Source organism: Purpureocillium lilacinum, assembly GCF_023168085.1.
Source record: "Purpureocillium lilacinum CBS 284.36 DNA, scaffold_4, whole genome shotgun sequence".
Classification (NCBI taxonomy): Eukaryota; Fungi; Ascomycota; class Sordariomycetes; order Hypocreales; family Ophiocordycipitaceae; genus Purpureocillium; species Purpureocillium lilacinum.
The window spans coordinates 2,747,075-2,773,443 of record NW_027072114.1 but is presented as its reverse complement, the minus strand read 5'-3'; the positions used below and the strand labels follow the sequence as shown (position 1 = coordinate 2,773,443).

General features: G+C 56.1%; 9 protein-coding genes across 9 annotated transcripts; 4 read left to right on the top strand and 5 right to left on the bottom strand.

Moving 5' to 3' along the window:
• Positions 1 to 455: 455 nt before the first annotated feature.
• PLICBS_006014 (calcium-binding component of the spindle pole body (SPB) half-bridge) lies at positions 456 to 1,140 on the bottom strand (the record flags this gene model as incomplete). The annotated part of the gene is made up of 2 exons (XM_018319754.2): positions 456 to 902; positions 970 to 1,140. 2 exons carry the CDS (start codon positions 1,138 to 1,140, stop codon positions 456 to 458), a joined length of 618 nt encoding a protein of 205 aa, XP_018182228.2.
• A 948-nt stretch (positions 1,141 to 2,088) lies between these two features.
• On the top strand, positions 2,089 to 8,295 carry PLICBS_006013 (uncharacterized protein; the record flags this gene model as incomplete). Its single annotated transcript, XM_065600844.1, has 5 exons — positions 2,089 to 2,188; positions 2,256 to 6,193; positions 6,266 to 6,496; positions 6,549 to 8,150; positions 8,203 to 8,295. The coding sequence occupies 5 exons, from the start codon at positions 2,089 to 2,091 to the stop codon at positions 8,293 to 8,295; spliced, it is 5,964 nt and encodes a 1,987-aa protein (XP_065456916.1).
• A 459-nt stretch (positions 8,296 to 8,754) lies between these two features.
• Positions 8,755 to 9,369, top strand: PLICBS_006012 (uncharacterized protein; the record flags this gene model as incomplete). The annotated part of the gene is made up of 1 exon (XM_018319752.2): positions 8,755 to 9,369. The coding sequence occupies one exon, from the start codon at positions 8,755 to 8,757 to the stop codon at positions 9,367 to 9,369; it is 615 nt and encodes a 204-aa protein (XP_018182226.1).
• A 207-nt stretch (positions 9,370 to 9,576) lies between these two features.
• On the bottom strand, positions 9,577 to 10,107 carry PLICBS_006011 (uncharacterized protein; the record flags this gene model as incomplete). Its single annotated transcript, XM_018319751.2, has 1 exon — positions 9,577 to 10,107. One exon carries the CDS (start codon positions 10,105 to 10,107, stop codon positions 9,577 to 9,579), a length of 531 nt encoding a protein of 176 aa, XP_018182225.2.
• Positions 10,108 to 11,186: 1,079 nt separating this feature from the next.
• Positions 11,187 to 14,568, bottom strand: PLICBS_006010 (uncharacterized protein; the record flags this gene model as incomplete). The annotated part of the gene is made up of 2 exons (XM_065600843.1): positions 11,187 to 13,711; positions 13,866 to 14,568. 2 exons carry the CDS (start codon positions 14,566 to 14,568, stop codon positions 11,187 to 11,189), a joined length of 3,228 nt encoding a protein of 1,075 aa, XP_065456915.1.
• A 1,737-nt stretch (positions 14,569 to 16,305) lies between these two features.
• PLICBS_006009 (nucleotidyltransferase) lies at positions 16,306 to 17,090 on the bottom strand (the record flags this gene model as incomplete). Its single annotated transcript, XM_018319748.2, has 2 exons — positions 16,306 to 16,375; positions 16,432 to 17,090. The coding sequence occupies 2 exons, from the start codon at positions 17,088 to 17,090 to the stop codon at positions 16,306 to 16,308; spliced, it is 729 nt and encodes a 242-aa protein (XP_018182222.2).
• Positions 17,091 to 17,559: 469 nt separating this feature from the next.
• PLICBS_006008 (60S ribosomal protein L8B) lies at positions 17,560 to 18,710 on the top strand (the record flags this gene model as incomplete). The annotated part of the gene is made up of 3 exons (XM_065600842.1): positions 17,560 to 17,562; positions 17,811 to 18,455; positions 18,510 to 18,710. 3 exons carry the CDS (start codon positions 17,560 to 17,562, stop codon positions 18,708 to 18,710), a joined length of 849 nt encoding a protein of 282 aa, XP_065456914.1.
• Positions 18,711 to 20,734: 2,024 nt separating this feature from the next.
• PLICBS_006007 (uncharacterized protein) lies at positions 20,735 to 22,381 on the top strand (the record flags this gene model as incomplete). Its single annotated transcript, XM_018319745.2, has 4 exons — positions 20,735 to 21,139; positions 21,256 to 21,565; positions 21,630 to 21,944; positions 22,023 to 22,381. 4 exons carry the CDS (start codon positions 20,735 to 20,737, stop codon positions 22,379 to 22,381), a joined length of 1,389 nt encoding a protein of 462 aa, XP_018182219.2.
• A 1,072-nt stretch (positions 22,382 to 23,453) lies between these two features.
• PLICBS_006006 (uncharacterized protein) lies at positions 23,454 to 24,667 on the bottom strand (the record flags this gene model as incomplete). Its single annotated transcript, XM_065600841.1, has 4 exons — positions 23,454 to 23,774; positions 23,835 to 24,061; positions 24,218 to 24,394; positions 24,454 to 24,667. 4 exons carry the CDS (start codon positions 24,665 to 24,667, stop codon positions 23,454 to 23,456), a joined length of 939 nt encoding a protein of 312 aa, XP_065456913.1.
• Between the last annotated feature and the right edge of the window lie 1,702 nt (positions 24,668 to 26,369).

Here is a 26,369-nt window from a genome sequence, read left to right as displayed (position 1 = left end):
GTAGGCCATGTAGAGTGAGCACGCTCGCATTCAATTACCTAGATATGGTACATCTTCGAACATCCAAAACCCCTTCACCTGCAATGTGGTAACAACGCCGTCCGAGAAGTCAAGGCTCCTAGCCGCCCTGGTTGGATCCAATAGTGATTGCGCCGTAAAACTCCTTGCCCCGCAAGCTCCGGAAAACAAATGCTCTTCCACCTCCGTCGCAACGCTGGCACGCGCGGTTGAGTCCTTACGGACATGCCTTGCTGATGCCCGTTTCAGCTGCTCCCGGCTGGCAGTAACATGTGACATGGCCTTGGGGTTGTGCCGAATGAGATGCTGCCGGGGCTCAATGACAGAACTCGGCGAAGCGACGTTAATCGACGCTGTAATAGCCAGCGGCGCTGAACGGCCTTGATCAAGACAACCGGGCCCTCTAAAACGTGAACTCTCCCACTAGCCAGTGTAGCCTAGCCAGCCTCTTCCATCATCTGAATGAATTCTTCAAGGTTAACGCCGCCCTTTCCGTCGTGATCGAGGTGTTCGATCATGCTTTGGATTTCCTCGTCGGTCATCGATCGCTCGTCCTTGATATCTTGCGCGAGATGCCGCATGTCCTCGAACGATATGATACCGTCCCCATCATAGTCGAACATATTGAAAACTTTGGTGGCCTCCTCTCGGGGGTCACGGTTGGCAATGAGCTTCGCGGCGCACAACCTGAATTGGTCGAGATAGATGTATAACCGATTTACGGGGCAGTTATGCGGATCTTGCCAGTCGGGGGGAACGGAGCCGTACGCCTCAAGCTCTCGAAAGTATTCGGGTTTCGGCAAGTCGAACCCCAGTGCTGCTAGCGAGTGCTTGAACTCGTAACTGTTGAGCCACCCCTTCTTCTTCATGTCCATCAAGTCGAACTTGACATTGGAGTTAACCTTCAACGCCATGAATTGCAACGGAAAGCCCATTGGGCGAATAACTTACGACTTCATCGACGTGGTCGCGGTCTTCCTCAGCGATGGCTCCATACTCCTCATTTGTCGTTACCTGGGGCGCCGGCGGCTGTCGCGTTCGTTGCTGCTGCTGAGGTTGTTGGCTTGAGCTCCCCGCCATGGACCGCATAGGGAACGGCCTAGGTGTCGTGTGAGGGTTCATGCTGGCGGTGAAGCGTGGACCGCGCAGCTGAAGCGCCGGACGAAGTGAAGAGAGGAATTCGCTGCTAGCGCCAGCAGCGAAGGACTGATGCTCAGTCCCAAAGGAGTTGGTGACGGCGGCCGTTCGGTCGCAAAGCAGAGGCACGATATCTCGGAGGGGGGCGGAGCTCGTTGCAATGATCTGGCTCTGTGGTGGGCAGCAACGCAGCAAATTGACGGTCCAGCAGTCGGCGACCTCGACCGATGCGACGCGCCTTGGACGCGACTTTGGGAATGCGTCCAACACCAGTTTGCCTTGCGGTACCTCCTTGCTCGGTACCAGGCAAGGCAGCTCGCTAGGCAGCGAAGACTTTGCAGGCAGGTAGCTTGATTCGCATCGCTGATTGGTAGGCGTTAGTCAGCAGGGAAGCGATGAGCCAATTGGGCGCGAAAGTTTAGGTCTGAGGCAGCAACGGCCCCAGCCTAGCACTGCCAGCCCAGCTCCCAGCCCAGAGTCACCACCGCAAGGTGAACACGAAAAAAGCTGGCCTAACTTCAGTTACGCAGCTTCACCCAACTCCCGCGAGGTTGAAAAGGGCGCGCCACCCACCCCTCGCCAACTTTTGGCAGCGCCTCTAGCTTCTCTTCATCTTTGTGTCTATTTGTACTGCCCTGCGCACCGACGGATCCCTCGCAGCGCCCCAAAACAGCTCCGGCGAGGGTCCCCTCGCGGTTTCTCGCGCGTCGTGCCCACATCACGAAGGCTCGAGAGATCCATCGACGACCATCGCGAAGCGTCTGCCTATGCAAACTCCCGCACCCGCACAACTCGATAGGTCCGGCGAGCTAAGGTCAGCGGCAACCCGACGCGCCTTTCTGCGAGCCTGTGTCTGTGACGCTGTGAAGCCGTCTACCACGAAGCTTGGGCGAAGCGCAAATCCGGCCTGAAGATCCGCAGTCTCCAGGCATCATGTCGTTTGGCAGTGGTGGCGGATTTGGGGGCTTCGGCTCGAGCAATAACCAGAACACGAGCGGCTTCGGCGGATTTGGCGCAAACAATACCACGTCAGGTACGAATCGATCACCGGCGACCACAGATAGCACAGCCAACAGAGTACTGACACATCTACTTACTAGGCTTTGGATCCAGCAACACTGGCACCACCGGTTTTGGCCAGAACACCAACACAGGCGGCGGCATGTTCGGGGGCACCACCAATACGGGTGGTTTCGGCGCCTCGACAGGTAAGACCGAATCTCCCTCCAACGAATCCGTTGTTGACTCGAGCCCAGGTGGTGGCTTTGGAGCGAACACTGGCGGTGGATTCGGTAACAAACCCGCTTTTGGCGGCGCCTCGACGACTACTGGTAGCGGCTTGTTTGGGGGTGCTACTGCGGTGAATTCAGGGTCTTCGACTTTTGGTGGTTTTGGCGGTGGGGGCAACACCACGACCACAGCGTCGCCCTTTGGCGGTGGTAACACAGCTGGCAGCGGACTATTCGGCAACAATGCCCAAAAGACAGGTTTCGGCGCCACGGGCACCACGGGAACGTCACTGTTTGGCGGCGCAACTGCCAACACAGGGAGCGGCTTTGGTGCAAGCGGCGGCTTTGGGGCGACGAACAACCCAGGCATCGGAGGCGGCGTCGGAGATCCTCCAGGCACTGCAACTACCCCATTCCAGGCCTTCAACGAGAAGGAGCCTACCACCAACCAAACCAACTCGTTCCAGAATATCTTGTTCCAAGAACCATACAAAAAATGGTCTTCCGAAGAACTCAGACTGACCGACTACGTTCAAGGACGGCGCCATGGGAACGCCAGTGGGGCCGGGGCCTTTGGTGTCGGCTCCAACTTCGGTGGCGGTTTTGGCGCAAGCAACCAGACGACAAGCGCGTTCGGCGGGAATACAGGCAACACCGCAGGTGGGCTCTTTGGCGCTTCCAACGCCAACGCCAATGCCAGCAATACCACGGGTGCCTTTGGCCAGACTGGAACAGGCGCCTTTGGGGCTTCTGCCAACCAAACAACCGGTGGAGGCCTGTTTGGAGGAAACAAGCCAAGTGGTGGCTTGTTCGGTGGTGCTCAGACTCAGCAGCAACAACAAGGTGGTGGCGGCTTATTTGGATCGAACACCGCTGGAGGTTTCGGCTCTACCGCTAATGCCGCAAACAATGCGTTCGGCGCTTCCAATACGAGCACGAACACCGGTGGCGGCTTGTTCGGATCCAACACGCAGGCAAGCAAGCCGCAGGGTACGGGCTTTAGCTTTGGCAATGCAAACGCCGCGAACGCAACCACTGGCGGCTTTGGCAACACAGGCAGCGGATTCGGCGCTTCAAACACCAATACTGGAGGAGGCCTCTTTGGCAACGCTGGCAATCAGGCCAGCGGCGGAGGCCTGTTTGGCCAGAACCAGCAGCAGCAACAGCAACAACAGCAGCCGAACGCTGGCAACGCCTTTGGAGGGGGTTTCGGAGCGCAAACCCAAAATCAACAGAGCGGTGGAGGGTTGTTTGGTAGCAGTCAGCAAAAGCCAGCAACAGGCGGCCTTTTCGGTTCAAGCACGGCCAACACTACCGGCGGCGGCCTTTTTGGCAACACGGCTCAGCAACAGGGTACCGGTGCATTCGGATCGAACACCAACGCCGCAGGAGCCGGTGGTCTCTTCGGTGCCGCCAAGCCCAACACCGGCGGCGGTCTCTTTGGAGGAGCCACGGCTCAGCCGAACACAACTGGAGGTACGGGCCTGTTTGGTGGTCTGGGTTCGGCAACACAGGGACAACAATCGACCGGCTCATCACTTTTCGGTGCTGCTGGTAGCAGCACGCAGCAGAAACCTGGCGGCCTCTTTGGCTCGACGACCCAACCCGCCGGCTCGGGCCTTTTTGGGGGGCAAGGCAATCAAAGCCAGGGCAGCTCCCTCTTTGGAGGCGTGAATCAGCAGCAGAACCAGGGCGCAGGCCTCGGCGGTTCACTCTTGGGCAATTCTCAGCAGGCCGGCAACACTCCCCAAGGGCTCACGGCGAACCTAAGCGACGTGTCGGCTTACGGGAGCCCATCCCTGTTCGCCGGTGTTGGGGGCAGCGAAGTTTCCAACCCGGGTCCTCTGGCCACACCTTTGAATGGAAACTCCAAACCACGACGGAGCTCCATTCTGCCGATGTATAAGCTCGCCCCTGCCGCCGCGTCAAGATTCGCCACCCCCCAGAAAAGGGGCTTTGGGTTCTCCTACAGCTCTTATGGCACGCCGGGTGTCAGCCCCGCCAGCAGCATTTCCAGCACGCCAGGCGCACTCGGTCGTAGTCTCCTTAGCTCCACCTCTGTCGGCTCGTTGAGCAAGAGCATGTCGACTAACAATCTTCGGCGGAGCTTCAACACAGAAGACAGCATCCTGGCGCCTGGCGCATTCTCGTCGAGCTCCAGCTCTCGCTGGTATGGAAGCACTGGCTCGAAGAAGCTCGTTATCAATAGGGACATTCGGAGCGACCTCTTCTCCACGCCTCAGAAGGACAGGCCCCTCATTGATGGCAGCACCAACTCTCGCAAGCTCTCGAAACGCGTGAGCTTCGACACAAGCACGGTTGACGGGGAGGATAGCACACCAGTGCGGAGCGCCCTGCCAGCTCCTGAGGTGCCTACCGACCTTCCGGCCGATGAGACCACCCCCCGGCAGAACAGGTCTTCCCTCGGATCGAACGGCTCAAAGACCCCGGAGGTGGAACAGGTGAAGGGCAATGAGCTTGCTATTGTTCATGAAGAGGACCACTCGACCACACCGGCAACGCCAAACTCCGCCGGTTTCGACAATATGCCAGGAGAGTACTGGATGCAACCCTCGAAAGAGGAGCTCTTGGGCATGAACCGGATGCAGCGACAGAGGATCGATCGCTTCACTGTTGGTCGTGAGAATGTCGGCTACATCATGTTTAAAGTTCCTGTTGATATCAGCGGCATTGAGATTGAGGAGCTGTGCGGCAATATCATCCAGCTTGAGCCCCGCTCTGCCACAGTCTACCCAGTGCAGGCCAAGAAGCCGCCCGTTGGCAAAGGCCTCAATGTGCCAGCAAAGATCGCCCTGGAACAGTCCTGGCCGCGAGGTGGCCGTGACAAGCGAGTTACGAGCGATCCCAAGCGCTTCAGCAAGCACATTGAGCGACTCAAGCGTATCCCGGACACAACGTTCGAGAGCTACGACAAAGAGACTGGTATGTGGGTCTTCTCGGTCGAGCACTTTACGACGTATGGCCTGGACGATTCTGACGAGGAATCTGACGACGATATGGTTCCTCCCAAGCCTAACACCACGTCGTTCGCCCCCCACCCACAACCGATTGCTTTGGACGTGTCTGTCAACTCTGCTATGGATGACGACACCTTCGATTTCAAGCAACACAAAGGGGTTCCTGGTGCATTTGACCAACAGAAAGGGCTCTACCCGGATGAACACAACAACCAGCAGCAGTCTTTTTTAGGGGCTAGCTCCGCGGATTCGGCGGCCAACAATGTTACGTTGTCACTCGATGACGAGTATGACGACAACATGGGCGACGGATATGACCTGTCCGATGACGAAGACATGACGAGATCTTCCATGGGACTGCATCAAGCCGCGGAGCAAGACGACAACTCGTCGGAGAACGAAGTTGAGACGAAGAGAGGTACACCCGGGGGGATCCTCAGAGCCCGGATGCGGGCGATGAAGGATTCCGTTGGCCCGGTGCAGTTGGAGGTTGCGGATGGCGACGACTGGATGGAGATGTTGCGGAAGACAGTGAGCCCTGTCAAGAAGGACCGTCAGCTCCTGCGAGATTTGAACGAGTCGCCGTTCAAGCAGATGGGCCAAGAAGTGAACGTCGATAATCTCGAACACGATGGCCGGAAATCATCGATATGGACAAGGGGTTTCGGCAAGGTGGGCAAACCAAGCACCGCGGCTGCAACCAGTCACTTGACTGCAGACAAAGGTCGCGGGTTTGCAACCAGCATCGACTTGATGAACTCTTTGTTCGAGAAACCGAAACCCACTCGGCAGAACCTCCGTGCTTCTGCCTCAGCCAAGGGCTTCCCACAGGTCCGTATCTGAGCTGGCCGAGCCTCGAACTTCCACAAGCAGAATATGGATGCTGATAGTTGCGCATAACAGTGGCCCTATGACAGACAGGACAAAACGCTCGCTGTGGACGGGGCAGACCAGGCATTTCACGGCGCCTCGCGACCGACTTGGGGTCCCGATGAGACCTTGGTTGTGACGCGATCACTGAACAATATGCAGTCGAGTCGTGCCATTCACAACAACTCGGATGTTTTGACCCTTCAACGGTCTGGCATTCAAACTGGGCGGCAGGATCTCCGCCTAGGGAGGCTCTCCACTGGGGTACGTATTATCCAGGGCCATTGTGCGCGAACTTGCTCTAACCCGGCCATAGTCTTCCAAAAAGTTTCTCCGCGCACAGGATCAAGTCACTGAAATCCGGGTGATCGATGGCGTGCCAGCCGCAATCTTGCACGCCACTCGGCTTCAAGAGTTGTTTCATCACCAGGACATGAATGACCCGATCAATATTCACGAGCAGCGTGTTTGGGAATTGGCGGGTATCCTTTTCGACAGTGTGGCCGGCTCGGACGCCGTCGAACCCGACCATATCCAACGAAAGGCCCGGCTGTCTAAGTTCTGGACCGACCTTGTGGAGCCTGCCTCGAGCACAAATATTGGGCTCGCCGGCACAAATGAAGAGAAGGCCGTTGCCTGTCTTGCGGGACATCGAATCACCGAGGCCTGCCGGCATTTGCTGGAAGGCAAGAACTTCAGACTGGGAACCTTGATCCCGCTTATTGGCACCAGCGACACCGCCAAAAGCGACATGAAAGTCCAGCTCAAGGCCTGGCACGATTCGAAGATGCTGTCTGAGTTCACGGAAGCGGTTCGAACGATTTACGAACTTCTTGCTGGAAACGTGAGTGTTTGCGATGGTATGAAGGACGTGCCCGTGGAGGACCGAATGGAGTCATTCGTGATCGCAAAGAAGTTCGGCCTGGATTGGCGGCAGTCGTTTGGACTGCGCCTCTGGTATGCAACCGCACCGACCGACAGCGCCGCCGTGGCAGTGGGTCTGTTCCAGGAGGACATTCAACAAGATCGGGAAGAGTTGCCCAGGCCTTGGTACACGGAGCAGGGCATTGTCCCTCTCTGGGATGATGCAGCCTCAACGAACCGACAGGATCTCCTCTGGGGCCTTCTTCAACTTTACGCCGACAAGGACGCCGACCTGGAGGCCATTATCCGCCCAGAAAACTCGCAGCTATCACCTCTCGACACCAGACTTTGTTGGCAACTCGGTCTCGCTTTGACATCAACTGGAAAGGTTTCATTTGGACAAGACTCCGCAGCAAAGGCAGATGCGGCCACGTTGTCTTATGCGGCGCAGCTCACTGCTGCGGGAGATTGGCTAGAGGCAGCGTTCGTTTTGCTGCACCTCAGCGACCGAACAGCCCGTATGAAGGCATTGCAGGAGCATCTTTGCCGACATGCTGGGCTGATAGGACCCGAAACTGGGGCAACGTTCACGCTCCTCACTGAAAAGTTCCAGATACCCGCTGCATGGCTGTGGGAAGCACTGGCCCTCTACATGCGCAGTGTGCGAAAAGACGCCTCGGCCGAGGTCCACTGCCTGATTCAAGCAGGATCTTTCGTGGAGGCGCATCGAGTGTTGGTCCACCAGGTTGCCCCCCGCGCCATTATCGAACGTGATTACGCCACCTTGTCGGCGCTTCTATCACAGTTCGATGGTCGGCATGAGACGGTGACGGAGTGGAACCAAGGTGGGGAGATTTACAACCTTTTCCTCAAGCTTATACAGCACCGTGGCAGAGGCGAGACCGCCCCGGCCGCACTCCTCGAGAAGCTGCTTGCCAATCTCGGAGCGATGAATCGTGGCGTCGGTGACTCCGAGGTCATGCGATACGCTGCAGTGTCGGACATGGCGGACGAGACGGCGAAGGAGATCTTCAAGCAGGCCAAAAAGAAGCAGGTGTGTGCCCCAACTCGGAAGTGTTTCTACTTCCTGTAGCTAACATTACCAGGACGCTGAACTCCGATCTCAAATTCTGGCCCTACCACTTACACAAGATCGCCTGCTGGCCTACTCTGTCGATCTCAGTATGGAGGTGTTTTGACCGCGCGGCGGTCTGGTGACAATGCATGTTTGATTAGGGCAAGCAGTCAGAAACGAAGGAAATGCGCGCGCAACAGCACCATTGTGGATAAGGAAAGACGACGCGATGGGCAAAGACGGCGCGATTCAGGGCAAATTTGTAGTATAGTAGATAGCCTGCACAATCAACAGAGTTTGGTTGTGATCCGATATCGTCTCCGAGGCGCAAATACTTACCGTAGTGCAATGCAGACGAAGCCAGCTTTGTGTTCACCAGCAAGCGTGCTCCATGTTCTGGATTCTTGCATGTGGTCTACGTTTGAGATGTTCCGGTAGGTGTTGGTTGGTGTAGTGGACCTCCCAAGCTATTAGCACAGTGCCACAACCGCACCTTGTTCGCACGCGTGTCACCTCTCGCGGTCTCGCCTGCGAAAACCTGTGACGACACAGCCCGGTCTTGGGCGATTCACGTGTCCTCATCATGTCCAAACCCAAGAACTGGCCAGACTCAATCCTATACCTCAAGGCTCCTCTCCACTCAAGAGAGCTTACAGGCACACAAGTGGCGTCCCTGCGAGCCAACCCAGAGAAGCTCGCCGCCATCCCCGCCTCAGCGACGCTCACACCATCACCCAACGTCAAGATCCAGCACATACGGGACCAGTCACACCCAGCGAACGGGCAGTACGGCCTTTTTGCAGCGCAGAATCTCAAGCCGGGAGCGTTTATTCTCGCGTATTTGGGCCGGGTGCACCCTGGCGGCTCGTCGTCCGCCGAGAGCGACTACGACCTGTGGCTGACGCGCGATGGCGGGGAAGGCGATGGGCTGGCTGTGGACGCAGCGTCAGAGGGCAACGAGGGCCGTTTCGTCAATGACTACCGGGGCGTTGGAGAGAGAGCAAACGCAGTATTTGGAACGGCGTTCTGCGAGCGCTGGGGCGAAGTGTGCATGGGAGTCTGGGTCATAGGTGGGAAAAACGCGGGCAAGGGCATCAGAAAAGGCGAAGAAATCCTGGTGAGCTACGGAAAAGGCTTCTGGGAAGAGAGATCCAAGGAGTCCCAAGGAGACGCCGAGCGGCGAGAAGAGAGCCATTGAGAGGGCGCTACATGCACGAAGCCATTTGGATGCCCGATCATCCTCGTCACACTTCAGGACATTCTGGACCGAGCTCACCGGTTGCTCGAAAAACGATAATGATAACGGCTTTCTCTGACCCTGTGCAAGAGTAACCACCCCCAAACTGATGAACCGTCAGGATGTACAGCGCGATGGTCACAGACACAACACCCACGTCTATGAACATCATTTCTGGCCCTGGAAAACCGCCTCCTCGAGAGCCAACCCATCAGAGAGGACAATCTCCTGTGCACCCAACATGACGAAAGCGATCCGACATGTTTCTTGCGCCTCGTTGATCCACTGGTGGTTCACGCCCTGCTGCACGATAAACTCCCCAGACCGAACCGTTCTCTGCTCCCCACCGTCCAGTTGAATGACTATCTCGCCCGACAGAACGATGCAGTAGTCAATGCTCTGCGTGCGGTGCATGGGCGCACGGCCACCTGGCTTGATATCGGTGATGCAAAAGACGGAACCACCTGGCGGGCACCGGGGGAGCGTGTTGCTAAATGACGAGATGGGGTCGGTGTTGGTGACGGGGATACTATTACGGACGTCGAATACGGCGAATGAGCTGCCCTGAGGTCCAAAAGGACTGAATGATGGCATGTCGGAGTCCGAAGAAATGATGGACTTGCCATCCTCCGTGTGCGACGTTCGAACAAGCCGGGCGGGCGGTAGCTGGTGCATTGGTTCTCCTGCATTGCCACTCATTTTAACTAGGTGAGGGGATTCTCGAGTTCCGAGATTTTGGGTCTGGATAGGCTGGGAGTTGGCACTGAGCGGCGGCAGCGGCTTGATACACAGGTTTTTCTTTTTGGAGATTTCGGGCTACAGTCTCCAGCTTTTATGAGAGACCGTGAACATGCTTTTATTGTCAACTGCCACTCCATTTTGTGACTGCCGTTCTATTCCGCTAGATGACCTATATCGTGGTGTGGTAAGCACTTGCCTCTCTCGGGCCGTGGGATCGTAACATGGATCAGCGCCATGCTGACGAATTGAGGGAGACTGGGACACACAGAGCGCGGCTCGGAGTGGGATTGCCGGTTGGATGGACGTTTGCATCCCTACATTAATGTGCTTGTACGCTTAAGCAAGAGCCCACGAGGCCTTGTTTTGCCCACGCAGAGCTACTGCATCACATGTGCACCAATCGTGGCGTCTATTAAAGAGGGATTTCTGGCAAACATAGTGGAATGGAGATGTGCTTGTGTCTTCCGTTGATCGAAGAGCTATACTTCAAAATGTCTTTCGACAGGCTCTTTAGCACGCCGTGACGTTTGACCTGAACACTACCGTCTCGCACATCAACGTAGGCAAGACCAATGCCCTTGGGCCTCGCTCTTGGACTCGGACACGAATACACGATAGCGATAAATGCGCAATACTCAGCAAACATGGAGGTAGTTCCTTCAAAACCCAAGCGGCGAGAACTTGAGCGAGGGGGCTGCGCTCTGGCCCACCACTCCAATGGTCGTGGCGGCCATGACCCTGCGTCAATGCTATCCCCAGTCTTGACACGACGACTCTGTGTTTCTGAATCACTTTGAGGTATGAACGATGCCCCTGTCCACCCACTGACGCCAAACCGAGGCGGAAGGGGAGCGCGGGTGGTAATTTGAACAGGGAGACCAAGTCCCTTTTGGTATCAAAATTGTATCGCACTAATCCTACAGATCGTTGATAGCTCCCACAGTCATTGTTGACATCGCATGCCTCTGAAAAAACAGGGTCTGGAACCCTGTACCAAAACTGAACCCGGTATCATCCTGACATGAACAATGACCCATCTACTCGTCTTCACCCTCCGCATCGACATCTTCTTGGTCGGGAGCCCCGTTGCCGCTGCCAATGGGAGGTTTGCTGCTCGCCACAACGACTTGCACTTCTTCCTTTGCGGGCTTATCTGTGCGGCCTCGATCAGTGTCAAGTCTCCTAGCCTCAACCTCGGCGCGCATACGGGCCTGCCTCTCCAGCCATCCGGGAGGGAGACCAGGTCCACTGTCAGCGTTGCCGTAGTCAGACTTCTTGGTCCCCTTGGGCCAGCGGCCTGGTCCGCGTCCAGTGCCGCCAGATTTCCGCCGTGCGCCGCTGCTACTGGTCTTGGGCCGGCTTGGTCGGCTTGCTGTCGGTCGACGGGCGCTACCACTAGAACGTTTCGGCCGTGACGAGCTCGTGGGAGGTCGAGGTGGGGCAGGCCGACTCACGCTTTGGCGCGACCGATCGGCTCGTCGACTGGCTGTTACAGGTGGGAATACCTCGAACCGACTTGCAGGTATGTCCTTGTAAGGTTCTGACCATGACTGTGATTCTGCAGCGGCTTCCTCCACAGCCTTGTCAGCCGGCTCCGCATTCTCCTTGTCCTCGGACGTGGGCTTGTCAGAAGACGCAGTGTGCTCTGAGCCATCCAGCGCCATGTCTGCCTCACTGACAACGGTGGAGGGCTCCTTGGAAGCACTCTGGCTGTGCCCGTTTGTCAGAGAACGCCCTTCTGCGCTAGCAATATTGTGTCCCTCTTGGAGCTTGGCCTCATCCTCCTCGCGTGGTGCGATAGTACTGATGGGTGGGCCAAGTTCAAAATTGACGGCGTTGCTTCGGCCCATGACATATGGAGTCCAGGCGAGTGCTTCCGGCTTCAACGTCACGTAGCCTTTTGATGCCCACTTGGCCACGTAGTGTCTGCAGTAGTCGAGATCGACGCGAAAGGCGTACAATTGAGTCTGCGGATCCCTCACCAGGGCCCGAAGACCTTCCAGGGCAGACACAACGTCGTCGGCGGTCATGCCTGTATCATCAGATATTTGTTTGACGCTCAAGCCGTCGGAATGGTGTTTGCCGGCCTCTACCAGGTTCAAGAAGTATCGACAGAGCTCGAGGCGCCAGTAGTTGCGATACGAAACGAGCCCCATGTCCGACAAGGGCTTTTCCGGAGAACCAGTCTTCTGTTCCACCTTGGTCAAAAGGTATGAGAAGTCAATGAGCAAGTTGCCGTAGCCCTTCCTTTGGTGGATGGGTAGTGTCAGGATACATGACACGTTGTTCTGGCTACTGGCGCGCTTTTCCTTGGAGAAATAGCCCACAAAGTGGTAGCCGCAGTCGTCGTATTCACAGAGGATGTAGAACAGAAAAGGCTCCACATCGTAGTATAATGTCTTCGACCCGAGAAAGAGTTTCGCCAGGAGACAGAGGTTCTGACAGTAGACTGGGTGCTTTCGGCCGTCCACTTCGAAGATTGATACTGAACCGTGGCGGTAAATCTCGTCCCCAGGCGGGTGTTTCGTGGCGCATTTGAGCTTGTGTCGCCATGCGACATAATCCGAATTCATGTACTTCAGGCAGAACTCGCAGATGTAGAGGACACGATTTCTGCTGTACTCTGCCGGGTACGGTGCCGCATACCATGTGTCGATTTCCCACCCGCCAAACTCGATACATTCGATTTGGCTTGCGTTGTCGCTGGACTTCTTGGATTTCCGCACTGGCAGTTCAGCCTCTGCCTGCATTGCGAGGATGCGAGCCCGCCACTCATCCTCGGCTTTCTGCTTTGCTTGGTCAAATCTCTTGCGATCATCGGGAGTTGGCAGTGTCTTCGACGTATCCGCTTCCGTTTCCGTAAGAATACCGCCGTATGGCCTTCCCTTTGCGTCATCCGTTTCCTTGTCGAAGAAAGAATAAAAGGGCTGGGAGTATAAGTCTGATGTGAAAGGCGTGGGTAGGGAGCTGATTGGGGTCGGGACTGCTGCTGGCCGCGCAGGGGTTGATCGTGAGACAGGGGCTGGCTTCGCACCCGCGGTAGCTGTTGCCCCGCCAGTACGCCGCCTATCGCGCTTCTTGCGAGACAAGATTTCCTTGAGATTCCCAGGCCGTACTTCAATCTTGACGACCAACGAGGTGCGAGACCGCTTCACGACGGTAACGGGTGGAGGAGGCTGAACTTTGAGACGCAAGGTCCTCGACGCCCTACTTCCTTCGCCGGATTGGTAGACAGAGCCGCTTTCTTGAATCGCAGCCTCAATAGAGGGATGTCTCCGCCGCTTCCTCGACGCCACAACCTCCTCCTCTGGCTCGGAAGAGGATGTCTTTCTCTTCCTCAGCATTCGGGAGCCGTCGGTTGAGTCGTCGTTCATAGTTTCTTGTGGTGAAGTGGATCGTTTGACGGGGGCACTGGGTGCGTTTTGCTGCTCTTCGCCTTCTGAACGCTGTGACGCAGACAGCTCGAGGCCGTCCGCGCTGATGCCGTCTTTCATATCAACATCTTCGTCGTTCAAGTCGGACTCAGCGGTAAAACACTCGGGGCATTTCCACCGATGAGGTGCTGGGCAAGATTAGCAAAACCCTCGATGCAAGAGAGTTGAGAAGCTGCTTACTGTTTTGTTCGCTCATTGCTGCTGCATCACGAGCACATTGTTGGTGCGCTGAAGCAGTCAGTGGCACTGTCCTGTTATTATGTCGGTGAGGAACCGACGTACCGTTTTCGCCGCAGCTCGCGCAGGTAAGAAATGCCTCGAAGTCCTCGCTGGGGTCGTCTTCTTCGTCTTGCTTGCAAAACACGCAAGTATTTGATGGAGCAGTGTCAGACTCTTCGTCCTCTCCCACCTCGTTTGCGTCTTCCCAGGCTGGCGCCTCTTCATCAGAGTCCTCGTCTGCCGCGCTCGGGAGGTCTGAAACGTCGCTCTCTGCATCGTTGTCGTCTTCGTCGTCGTCGCCATCGACATCTTCGTCATCAGATTCTCCAGGGCGAATCTTGACGGCTCCCACCCCTTCATCGGGATCCTCGTCTTCGCCTTCCGCGTCATCGTCGACATCCTCGTCGGGATCCTCGTCGGGATCCGCATCCGCGTCCGGATCCTCATTCTCATCGTCATCGTCATCCCCCTCTTCGTCGTCATCGACAACATCGCCGACAACGATTTGGCGAGCGAGTGGGTCGGTGTCTTCCTCCCCAGATGCATCCTGGTCAAGCTCTTCGCCAGACGCGTCGCGGTCGTTTAGGTCTTCGTCCAGGCCACTGCGGCCGCCTCCGGAGATGTCCGTGACGCCATCAGCCAGTGCATCTTGTATGGCTGCTTTGCTGTCGCTGGCCAGCGCACTGTCTGCTGTATCGTATCCTGCTTCCTCGGAGAGCAAAACGCTCTGCTGGAGCTCCTCTTCCATCGCTTGCGCGCTCGTCATGTTGAAAATCGCTTCGCAGACAGTTGAGTGAATACAGCGTTGTCATTCCGGTTCAAACGAGCGTTGCGATGGATCGGTTCAGTCGATTCTCAAGGTGCCAGCATGGTGACATGCGAGACGCGGCTCGACAACCACGCGAGGGGAAGACGCCTGGTCTTGACAGACGGTTAGCTGGGCGGAAAAAAGACATAAATACAAAGGCCGTGTGATGTATCTTACCGCGCGATTGCATGCGACGCGCTGAACGAGACAGAGCCTGTGACTATGGCGACGCCGCGGATCGGAGGACCAGCTGTCGCGTTTCGATCACGGCAAGCATGCGAGCCGGGACCCAACGTTGCTACAGTGCGCGCGCGCGTCTTGACGCCGATGCCCCACAAAGATTTGCTAGCCGCACAGTGCGAGGTGCATCAGGTTTACTGGCTAGTCGCGAAGGTGGGCCCCTCGGGCCTCCGGCCTCAGGCATCCAACCATTTGCCTGTCTCTGACTTCCACATTCAACTCTCGCGACAACCAAGCGCAGCAGCATTTAGGTCTGCGCCGGTCCATCATTCGACAACGCATCACAGCAGCTGGCTACGGCTTCAATAGCAGCTGGCTACAGCGTAGATACCACCGCCGATTCCAAATCCTCTTTCCCGTCAAAGCCCGCTTTGCCGGCTCGCCGCCACGATGCCGGTTCCATTCGAGACCCTGTTGCCCTACGCCATCATGATTGGCGTAAGTCGCCCGACAAAGAGAACCGATATAGGCTTGGATATAATGGCTGATCGATGTGCAGATGTTTGGCGTGACGGGCACAGGTCTTGCAGCCGTGAAGACATGGAGGAACGAGGGCAAGCGCCCGCGATATTCCCTTGATCAATGGGATAAGGTCAGTTTTGGTGCCTCCCCGCATGCATGCGCGTCAATTAGCTAACAACACCTGTAGCAAAGTAAGATGCTGCCTTGCGCTCAATGCGTACGATTGTGAACCGGCGAGAGATTGACACAGACACCGCAGTGATGGAGCGCGATCGCCGACTCACTGGAACATTGCGAGGACAGACAAATCAACCAGAGGCGCCGTTGGGTTTTGAGTTCAGCAATGGTTGGAAGGTGCGTTCCAAGCATTCCAATTGCTCTTTGGATTGACCGGCTGACCTTTGCACAGATGGAGAAGCGCTTTTCCTGAGAAGTCGGGCAAACCGTATTCGATGCTATGGAACACACCTGTATATATAACTTCAGGGATATCCTGTTCGCAAGGATGACCGACAGTACGGAAGAGGTCTACTTCTGTGCACAATGGCGCATTCAGGGCTAGAAATGGCAATCCCGAAAGCCAACTCCTGGCTCAATGTTTCCATTCAGATGGCAATATCTGCCCGGTTCTTATTCAGATTCTCGAGGAGTGTACACGCCTGGCACACGTCTTGGCTTGACATGTAGCCACACCGTACACAATGCCCCAAAGTTTGAATCTGTCCAGAAGAGCGGTCCTTGGTTCGGCGATTCCTGACTGGAAGCTGTAATGCTGCTGCCGACTTCGGCTGTCCGTCACGGGTTATTTCTGTTTCAAGGCCTTCTAGTTGGCCTTGCTTGGTAGAGTTCAACTCTTTAGGCGGCAACGACATTGGCGCGTTGCGACCCGCGGCCGATCCGCAACCTCCCATGCCTTCACCCTCGTCGCATGCACAAGGGTCCTGGTCCTTGTTCGGCGTGAGCCTGGCCATGTCCTCCCCACTCCGGACAATATCAAGTATTGCGCTTGGTCGAACTCTTTCCAGACTTTTTATCAAGCTCCTTGCTGTTCCTCGGAATGCTTCTGGGCTGTATATGCATTCAGTGCTGAAGTAGTCGAGCTTCTTGTGATGCGCGTACAGAACGATCTCCTTCTCGTACGCGTATTTGAGTGGCTTGCTCCTCTTGACCTCGCTAGACGAGCTCCCCGTGACTATGCTGGTACTCCGAGACAGTCGTGGCAGGTCTCCTCGGAGTAGATTCATCAGCACAGTCTCGGCGACATCGTCGGCGTTGTGTCCCGTGACGACATGCTTGATCTCCAACATCTTGGCACCTCTGTCGAGCGCCTGCCGACGAAACACACCGCAGTATGTGCAATTTCCCTTCTTGCCAATGGTATCCACGACCTGGTCCATTGTCCATCCATACAATTCGTCGTACCCAACAATCTTTAGGGTCATGTCATACTGGCGGGCATTTCTCTTCACCGTCTCCAGCGAATCATCGCGGTATCCTTTGATGCCTTCGTCGACGCTGAGCAGGACAAGATCCAGTCCGTAGTGATGCCGTTCATTCAGAGTTTTGAGAACGGACGCCAGGACTGTGGAATCTTTGCCGCCAGATGCTCCTATGGCAACTCTCTCACCAGGGTAGAAGAGCTTCGAGGTGACAATGGTGTGGTGCACCTCATTCTCAAAAACGGCGAGAAAACACTCTCGACATAATTTGTGGTGATTCTTTGGTCTTTTGACAACAGCCCTATTGGTCTGGCAGCGGACGCAAGGCGTGGGTGGCATTCTGTGAACCGAGTCTTGCACGCTGTCTGTGGTCCTCGAATAAAGTGACGCGTACCCACCAAAGGCTGGTTGGGGTATCGAGGGTACTCGTTGAGTTGAGATCAAGTTGACGGTGTGAGTTGAGGACCAGGTAAAGCAGACAGATGGTGCATATGTTGTGAGTCGTTACGTTGTACCCCGGCAAAGTCTTACACAATGAAACGCTCTGTCCCAGCAAACCAAACCCCGGCGGGATGTTGGTAACGATCACGTGACCTCAAAAGCCAGAATGGGTCCTCAGCCACATCCTGGAGCCACGACGTCGGCACTAGCCACGTGTGGGGCACAACTGCTAGCCTCTCGAAAAACCGAGCCCTAATTTTTCGCCCACCACCAGAAAACGATCTTTTCTTGTTTCTCCCAACCATCCTACGCTCCGGCATCAACCACATTGCTCCAGACGACCGAGCACCGCCGCCCGAGGAACAAGATGGTAAGTTCCTAGTCATCACGACTCTAATGGCCACAGCTCGTGAGTCAATTGTGCGAAAGCGCAATTACTTTCCACAGTGTCGCTGGCGACCCGTTGGAATTCCGCCTGTGAGCCGCTCGCGGCGCAGGTGAAGACTTGGCTGGAGACGCGACGATGAGCTGAAATATGCCACGCCGTGCTCTCATTAGAGTTCAAAGAAGACTTGTTGGCTCGAGCAACTCGCTGATGTCTTCTTTTCTCAATGACAGCCCCCCAAATCCGGAAAGAAGGTGGCCCCGGCCCCTTTCCCTCAGGGAAAGGCTGGCTCGAAGAAGGCTCCCAAGGTTTGTGCATCTGCTTTCTCCGGTGTGTTTCCCGTTCCTGAACTGACGGGGCGACCACAGAACCCTCTCATCGAGAAGCGCCCGCGAAACTTCGGCATCGGCCAGGACATCCAGCCCAAGCGTAACCTCTCGCGCATGGTTAAGTGGCCCGAGTATGTCCGCCTCCAGCGCCAGAAGAAGATCCTCCAGATGCGCCTGAAGGTCCCTCCCTCCCTGGCCCAGTTCCAGCACGTCCTCGACCGCAACACCGCCGCCCAGGCCTTCAAGCTCCTCAACAAGTACCGCCCCGAGACCAAGACCGAGAAGAAGGAGCGTCTCCTGAAGGAGGCTACCGCTGTCAAGGAGGGCAAGAAGAAGGAGGACGTCAGCAAGAAGCCCTACACTGTCAAGTACGGCCTGAACCACGTCGTCGGCCTCATTGAGAACAAGAAGGCCTCGCTGGTCCTGATCCCCAACGACGTCGACCCCATTGAGCTGGTCGTCTTCCTGCCTTCTCTGTGCAAGAAGATGGGCGTCCCCTATGCCATCGTCAAGGGCAAGGCTCGTCTGGGCACTGTTGTCCACAAGAAGGTCAGTCATGGTCCATTTCAATAGCTTGCGAGCTGAATGCTGACTGAATATTAGACTGCCGCTGTCCTGGCCGTCACCGAGGTTCGTTCCGAGGACAAGAACGAGCTGTCCAAGCTGGTTTCCGCCGTCAAGGATGGCTTCATGGACAAGCACGACCAGGCCCGGAGACAGTGGGGTGGTGGCATCATGGGCGCTAAGGCCCAGATGCGCACGCTCAAGAAGCAGAAGGCTCTGGAGGCTGCCACCAAGATTTAAGCTGTCTAATATCCATCCTTGATGCATTGGGATTTCGGGTTCACGGTGTTGCAGGTTTCAGGGCATGAAAAATGAATTGAGATTTTTAGCGACAACCTGTGTTGCCGCTTCCTGTGCACGTATGATTGGCATCTGCAAATGACCCTGGTCTAGAATGGACAAAGTGATAGACAAATCACATGCGCCGTGATAATGTGTGCTTGCATCAGTAACGAATGCTTCAAGAGAAAGTCGTGGCAAAACTCGAACCGCCCACGCAACATCTCAACCTAAACGTTTAGTTGCAGTGATGGATCAGCTGCCATTCCGTGCCGCTTCGAAGACGGGGCGATTGAGACACCCTTTGTGATGTTTGTTCCCCGTGCCTGGTCGTAAACTCATCGGCGATGCACCGCACCTGATCAGAGGATACGCACTGTGACAGGCTCTGAGTGTTGGTCGTATCAATGCGGTGGGGAATCGTCCGTGAGCCTGCCGGCTCATTTGTGTCAATCTTCGAGCGGAAAGTATTACAGAAAGGGCTTGAGCTCGCGAATGGTTATCCTGGCCTGGAGCCGAACTCCCGGCAGCGGTTCAAGCATCAGGCGATCAGGGGAATGTGCATAGTAGGAAAGATTCTGATACAACTTCCACTTGTAAGCAGGCCGGGTGGCATGAATGAGCCAGCCCCTGGAGCTAGCGCTCTGTCTTGCAGCAGGTGTTGACGACTTGAAGATCCACAGGCCAGCGGCAGCAACCAGCATTTTGTGGCACAACTCCGCGGGAGCCCTAACTCGGCGCCCGGCATGGACCTTCCAACAACGCAGATGCACAACAATCTGGGCGGCTAAAATGGGTAATTGCCCTTCGCAGCTTGTTCTTAGCCCCTCGGCAGGCGAGTGAACACTCACGGTCCACTGTCTTTATCTCTGAAGCTGGGAGAAGGCGTGATGTCTACCACCCACCATCGCTTCAATGCCGGCCCAGTGGCCAGCTGGTCCTCTGTCCTGCTCTGTTACATGCCAACTCAGATTGGACGACAGCGCTCCGAACCTGCGTGCTACAGGGCCTTTCGTTTCGAGGGATGAGAGCTAAATGTTCTTTGCAGCATCCCAAGATTCCCAAGATTCCCAAGGCCGCCGCAAAACCAGGCGTGGACTTCGAAGTACCACTAACGTAATCTGTGGGTTCTCTCGGGGCATTGCGGGTAACTGGACACGGCAGATGGGCAGGCAAGGAAGGTAGTGAAAAGCGCCAAGAGACGATGGCGAAGAGCTTCGGGCGCCACCATCCGGTGACGAAGGACCACAGAGGACCTGCATTGTGAAGGGCAGAGCACACCTGGGAACCTGTGGCGAGCAAAGAAAAGCAGGGATCAGGGTCCTTGGTGAAGCGACGGATGGTGCTCCAGAGTCGAGTCTGCAATACTAGCTCCCGCGCCTTACTTGGCTTCGCAATGGTACGATTCCGCCCAACCTTGTCTCTTTGCCGCGCCCTGAACCCGCTCCCCAAAGGATCTGCCTTGGCGCGTTCGGCCCGGAAATCGCAATTTCCTTTCGAGTTTTAGCTTGGAGGATGCTTGTGGGCACCCTGCACATTGATGGATGATTTGTTCAGGTCCGAAGGTGGCACGACGTCCCGCAGTGGTGGGTTCGGGCCGGAGTCTGAGGAGTACGTTAGATTCACAGGGACGCTCACGAAGACAGCCGGGAGTCTGCCTTTTGCGATTTCCAAGAGTCCAGCATATACACTAACAGCTAAACAAAATTCTTGCCAGTGTCGTTTTCTGAAATCAGCGGTGACCGGGCCTGCCGCATCAACCCACACGTGGTCAGGGCACCCGCGGCCTTCTCGTCGTCACTACCTATCTTTGGAAGAATCCGCCCAGGAGGCCACGCTAGCCAGCACCAGAGAGCTCCGTACGCAGTGGCAGCGCGCCAAAAGGGCCCATAAAGGTCCCTCCAACTCGTCGTATTGATACACGCTCGTTGTGCTACTGACTGAGGCCCTCAACAAGGCACTGTGACACCTCTATCCCCAACGTGATGGCGAAGAACATCACTTCTGCCGGTCCTCAGCTTCCGGTGATTATTATAGGCGCTGGAATTTCGGGACTACTCCTCGCCCAGCACCTTCTGCGCCAGGGCATTCGCTTCCGAATATTCGAGCGCGACAATGACTTCGCAACCCGCGGTGTCGGCTGGGGTCTGACTTTGCATTGGGCGCTGTCGGCCGCGCGCGAGCTCCTGGGTGAGGAGGCATTCGCCAAGCTCGAAGAAACCTACGTGGATCGGAAAGGTGTCGAAGCTGGATTGTCGTCGCGGTTTCCCTTCTACGATCTGAGCACGGGGGAGAGGAAGGCGGCAACGCCAGAGATCCCGCACGCACTGAGGGTGCGCGTGACCAGGGAAAAGCTTCGCAAGCTCCTTGCTACGGGGATAGACATCGAGGTATGTGCATTGATCTGATCCCTGATGATATTGCAGCGCGACATGTCGTATGGCGTGTCTTGGGAAGAATGAGATCGTGTAAGTTGACCTGCCGGTTCTGCTTGATGGCAATTTAGTGGGGCAGGTCCTTCCGTGACCTTTACGAGACCAGCGACCCAAACACTGGCACATCGTCCGTCACGGTTTCGTTCGAGGACGGCACAACTTGCGTCGGCAGTCTTTTAGTTGCCTGTGATGGAGGCAGCTCTCGTGTCCGCCGGGCAATGGAGCCGGCGCTTGACCAGCAGCATCGGGTAAAGATCCCAGTGCGCGTCATGGGCCTGAAACTGGACTTGTCACCAGAGCAGATTGCGCCGTTGCGGAAACTCGACCCCTTCTTCCTCCAGGGATGCTCGTCAGCAAACGACAGCTTTCTGTTTTGTAGCGGTAGGTATTCCCGGCTTGACATTCGACTGCGCAGGCAGTGATTTTGACATGGCTACTTGGACAGTTCTCGACGACCCAGGGAACAGCGCAGACGGCTCAGGCCCGTATGTGTTGCAGATCTGCGTCTCCTGGCCATATAGAAAGGGCTTTCTTGGCATGGTATCTCCTCTCGACGTACCCGAGTCCAATCAAGACCGGCACCGACTGGTTCAGAAGCTTGCTCAAACATGGGCCGAGCCCTTCCGCTCCATCTTCCAGGGCATTCCTGATGATACTGAGATCAAGCACGTCGATATGCAGGACTGGGCTCCGCCTTACGGATTCCGCTCCACAGGCTCGGTATTGCTCATGGGCGACGCACTTCATCACATGGTCATGTGTAAGTCGCTCTCGCATGACGACGAACCGTTTCAGCTGGGCACGTCAATGCTACGTGCAAATTGTTGACACGTTTCAGATCGCGGAGAAGGTGCCAATCACGCCATTGTTGACGTCCAAGACTTTGCTCGTCTTGTAACACCTTTCCTTTGCAACGACGCCAGTCAACCACAGAACGAAAGCTCTGGTAGTGACGCCACATACGACTCACAATTTCAGGGAACGAGAGGGCAGGACCGGGATCGAAGCCTGCGGCAGGCATTAGACCGGTATGAGGCGGCAGCGGTAGACAGGGCCCGGCCTGGGGTGTTGGCATCCCGACGAGCCTGCTTGGATGCTCACGACTGGACTCGATGTCGGCCTGAGAGCCCACTACTTTGCAAGCGTCAGATGAACATCTCATACGACGAGGAGAATGACAGGATACTCTTCGAGTAGGAACATATGTCAATGCACAATGACGCCCCGGGGGAATAGAGTTGACCGAGTCGCAGCCCCTGGCATCCCAGTATGACTTACAGCCCAAACAGGGGGATCCCTGGCCTTGGCGGCAGCTACATAAAGTAAGCGACAGGAGGGGACAAGATTGAACCTGCCGGGTCATGTTTGGGGCAAGTATTACACAGTAACATGGTAGAGAAACGCTTCGTGGTGCAAAGTCTAGACCCTTCCGACACGAAGCATCCGAGATGAACAGGGCTCCGGGCCAGACTCGTGGCGTTAGTGACCATCGCGAAACCACATCCGGCCCAGCCTCCAACACCTCCCTGTAGGAGGGGTTTGATGTGCAAGCGCCACCGATTCAATGCCACCAGTGAACACTGACGGCGGCGGCGCCTTAACGGTTGAGGTATATTAACGGCATGCCCTAAGCGATTTGGTTGAATGGTGCAAAGCGCATGCAGGCCCTGACCAGGGTCGTTCACCCAAGCAGTCTCTGGGCACCGGGCGTGCTTCCCCGGCGCCTGGGCTGCTGGCCCGCGTCTGCGCCTGGCTCCCGGATCAGCGTGTCTGTGCGAAGGTACGGAGACTTGTGCCCCCGACCCATCTTGGGGGCGAAAATTGACTCGTCGCTGCAAGGCCAGGAGTGTGTTGGTTCGCTCCGATCGGGGCGCCACCCCAGATTCTTCAGCACAGACTGGCGCCGATGCCAATACCAGCACTGTGGTGGTGCATCTCACGCTTTGGCTACCATATCGTGGCTCAGGCGATATTCTGGACCTCTCTGCGAAGTATTGGTGGTAAAGCGATTGATGGCATCCCGTCGTCGTAGAGCTGCAGCACTGCAAAATGTACTTTTATTCAGCTTGCCCAAAGCTTCCAGGGTGCCCTCAAACCCAGTCTTCTTGCCCATCCAAGGCATCAGGCGTATCTACACAATTGACTAACATATGCAAGCTTTCAACCAGAACCGTCGCCGGGTTCGCTCGAAAAGAACTAAGCTCTCGGCCGTTACCGCATTTATACGTGCAAGCCCCAATAAAAACAAAATCCCGCCAAACCCAGGGCTTCAGACGTTGGACCCCGAGTCGTTGCGCCGACGTGTTCCTTGGCCATCCGCTTCCTCGTCGACCTGGACGCTGTACGTGACGGATTTCACAATCGCTCCTTGTTGCAAAATGTTCTCTTCGCTGCCTGATTTGTTCGTAGACGCAAAAACACTCTTGTCGTTGCTGACGTCGCTTAGCTGGTAATGGTCGCCGTTTTTGTGGCCTCGACTCCGGCTCATGCGGTGTGACGAGCCGTATCCTTGGCCTGAGTGCTTGGATCGGTACTCCCTGGCTTTCTTCATGAACACCGGGGCGAGGAACGGTAGAGAGGATACCATGTTCTGCAAGATTCAGGGTTAGCAGGCCTGCACAGATTACCAGGTCTTTATTCTCCGACTTACGCCCACGTTAAACTCGATTGTGCCCCAAAGGACTAGCATGGTTGAATTGCCGTCACCGTACTGAATACGGTTGATTTGAAGGTATCGGAGGATGGAGCAGATAGTGGTGAAGAGGCCCAGCATGAAAATGCCGATAAGGCCCAGCTTCTTCTCCAGGCGCACGTTGAGCTTAAGCAGAACCGGAATCGGTAGAATCGCCACGACAATATCGGAGACAATTGTAACGACTGCGTATCCAGTAAAAGAAGGACCGGGTGCCAGGCATGTTCCAGCCTTCAGAGGATTCCACGACTTGTCGACTGGCGAACAGGCGAAGATAAGGGAGAGGGCACATCCAAGGTGGGCAGCCAAGACGAGCCCAATGGTGATCCAAACGACGAGACGATAAGTTTTTTGATCTGTTCCCTTCAGTAGACGAAGATAGCTTATCAACAAGGCGATCTTGAAGAAGCTGATGCCGATTTGGTAGATTGGTCGCCCTGCAAAGTTGACGCGGGTGTACGGGATGAGGTTCGCCTTTGGCCGAGCCTTGACAGGCAAGCCAAGGCCATACTTCGTCTCTAAAGTAGTTTGTCAGCAACTCGCCGTGTTCTAGTGACTGTGAGCCGGCAGAACATACGGATGATGCAAAGAATGGAGTAGATAAGCGCGAAGACCATGGACAGTGCGGCCATCCAGTCGTCACTGGCCAAACCGCGAGCTGTCGCACGAACCCATAGCCGGGCGCCGACAACTGTGATGGAGAGGATGGAGAGAACCACGCAGATAGCGATGATTGTGGGGTATTGCGACAGACTCTCGACCTCAGGGGTCGCGTTGTCAACCCAGCCCATTGCGTTGAATGCTCAAGCAATTGACGTCAAGCTGACGCTGCAGAAAATGTCCCAAAGTATGCTCGATAGATGGTCTCGGCAGCTGGCGAAGTCGGGAGACAGAAACCGATCCGAGGTTCTGGTGATCTATATCGCCTTTCCGCGTCGGCACTTCTCTATCGAACGCACAAACCGCAGCGCTTGGACGAACCAAGGGAGCAAGAAAAAGCAAAATTGACAGGTGAGGCTGGGATGAAACCCCTTCGCGGGGGTGGGCGGGTGATCGGATCTGGCCAAAGGAATGTAGTGACGGAAGTGTCGTGGCCAGGAATAGCCTGGGAAAAAGAAAAGGAACGCTGAAGCGGGACCTTTTCACGCAAGGCCACGAACGACTGCTTTGAATGACGAGAGGAAGCCAAGCGAGACGTAGTGGAAATGCACCAGTTTTCTACCTTCAACCCCGTGTAGCAGAGTGACGACAGTCGACTGCCAGGAAGGGGGGAGGGGTGTGTCTGGCCAGCCAGACAGCCGGGGCAAAATTGTGGCTCGGCGTTTCTCCCGATCTTCCTTCAGAGGCATTTTGAATGCGCCATCTGGAGGCAGTTCGTTCGTACACATCCGGCAGCTTGAGCTGTAGAGTTGCATCGGGCCTTGCTCTACGCCTGGTACAGGCAAACGAATCCATGGTGCAATCGCCCCTTTTCACCTTGCCTTAGCCGCCGTCACATCAAGCGCAGAGGATTGTTCATGTTTATTGAAGCTAGCACGAGTACGACGACCGGGCAAAAGAAACGAGGTGACATGGGCGCGAGCAGAGGGGAGCCACAGGAGGATCATGGTGGCAATGCGGGACAATATGGCAGCCACGGAAGAAAAGGAACTTCCAGATGGAACGGAGCCAGACGGCGTCAAACCCTCGCTCAGCACCTGATGCACATCAATGCTTGCCAAGTTCGGAAGCATGCGTCCATTTCTCAGTGGAGTCTCGGTGTTGGACAGCATGGCCGGGGGGTTTGGTAGGACAGGCGAGTTCTACGCACACGGAAGGCAATTGGGCCGACTTTGCTGTTCCTGATGCCATGCATCCATCCATCGCAGCCGGTCTTCGGCTGTGACGACGTTCAATTCGCAGTCCAAGTCGGAACTGCCAGCGGCGCTTGGCCCGTCTTCGTTAGAGACTCTCAGGGTCATCCAGGCGGGACCATCGACGTCGCTGGACAGGGGGGCTGGGACAGGGAGGTGATCTGTTTAGCGGCGTCGAGTGGTGCGGTGCTGGTAAATAGCGTCGACTCTGGCTGCAAGGGTGCCGGTTCACGCACTCTTTGTCGGCCGCCGGCACTGGCAAGACTGGGTGGGCAGTTCAAACTTCTGACGAGTGGACCGGTCAGGCTGGAAAGCTGCCGCCCCCAGCCCACCCATCCACTGCCGACTGTGTGGGATTTTTGCCCCAATTTTGATCAAGTAACTACCTCGGGTGCTCAGGTGCTTCGTATCTTGCCTTGCAGTGCGTGAAGGACAATTACCTCTTGCGTTGTACCTAACCGACCAAACGGCACAGCAGCTTTCATCGTGGTCAAGACTCGTACCACCAGCCAACATTCCACCCCCGGAAAGATGAGTGTTGTCGGCTTACAGGTTTCACTTGCCACGCACCGCTGGATTACCGTTTCGTCGCTATCAGGTTTCTGGCGCCGTGAGGATAAGTTGAAGGACCTGGCCAAGA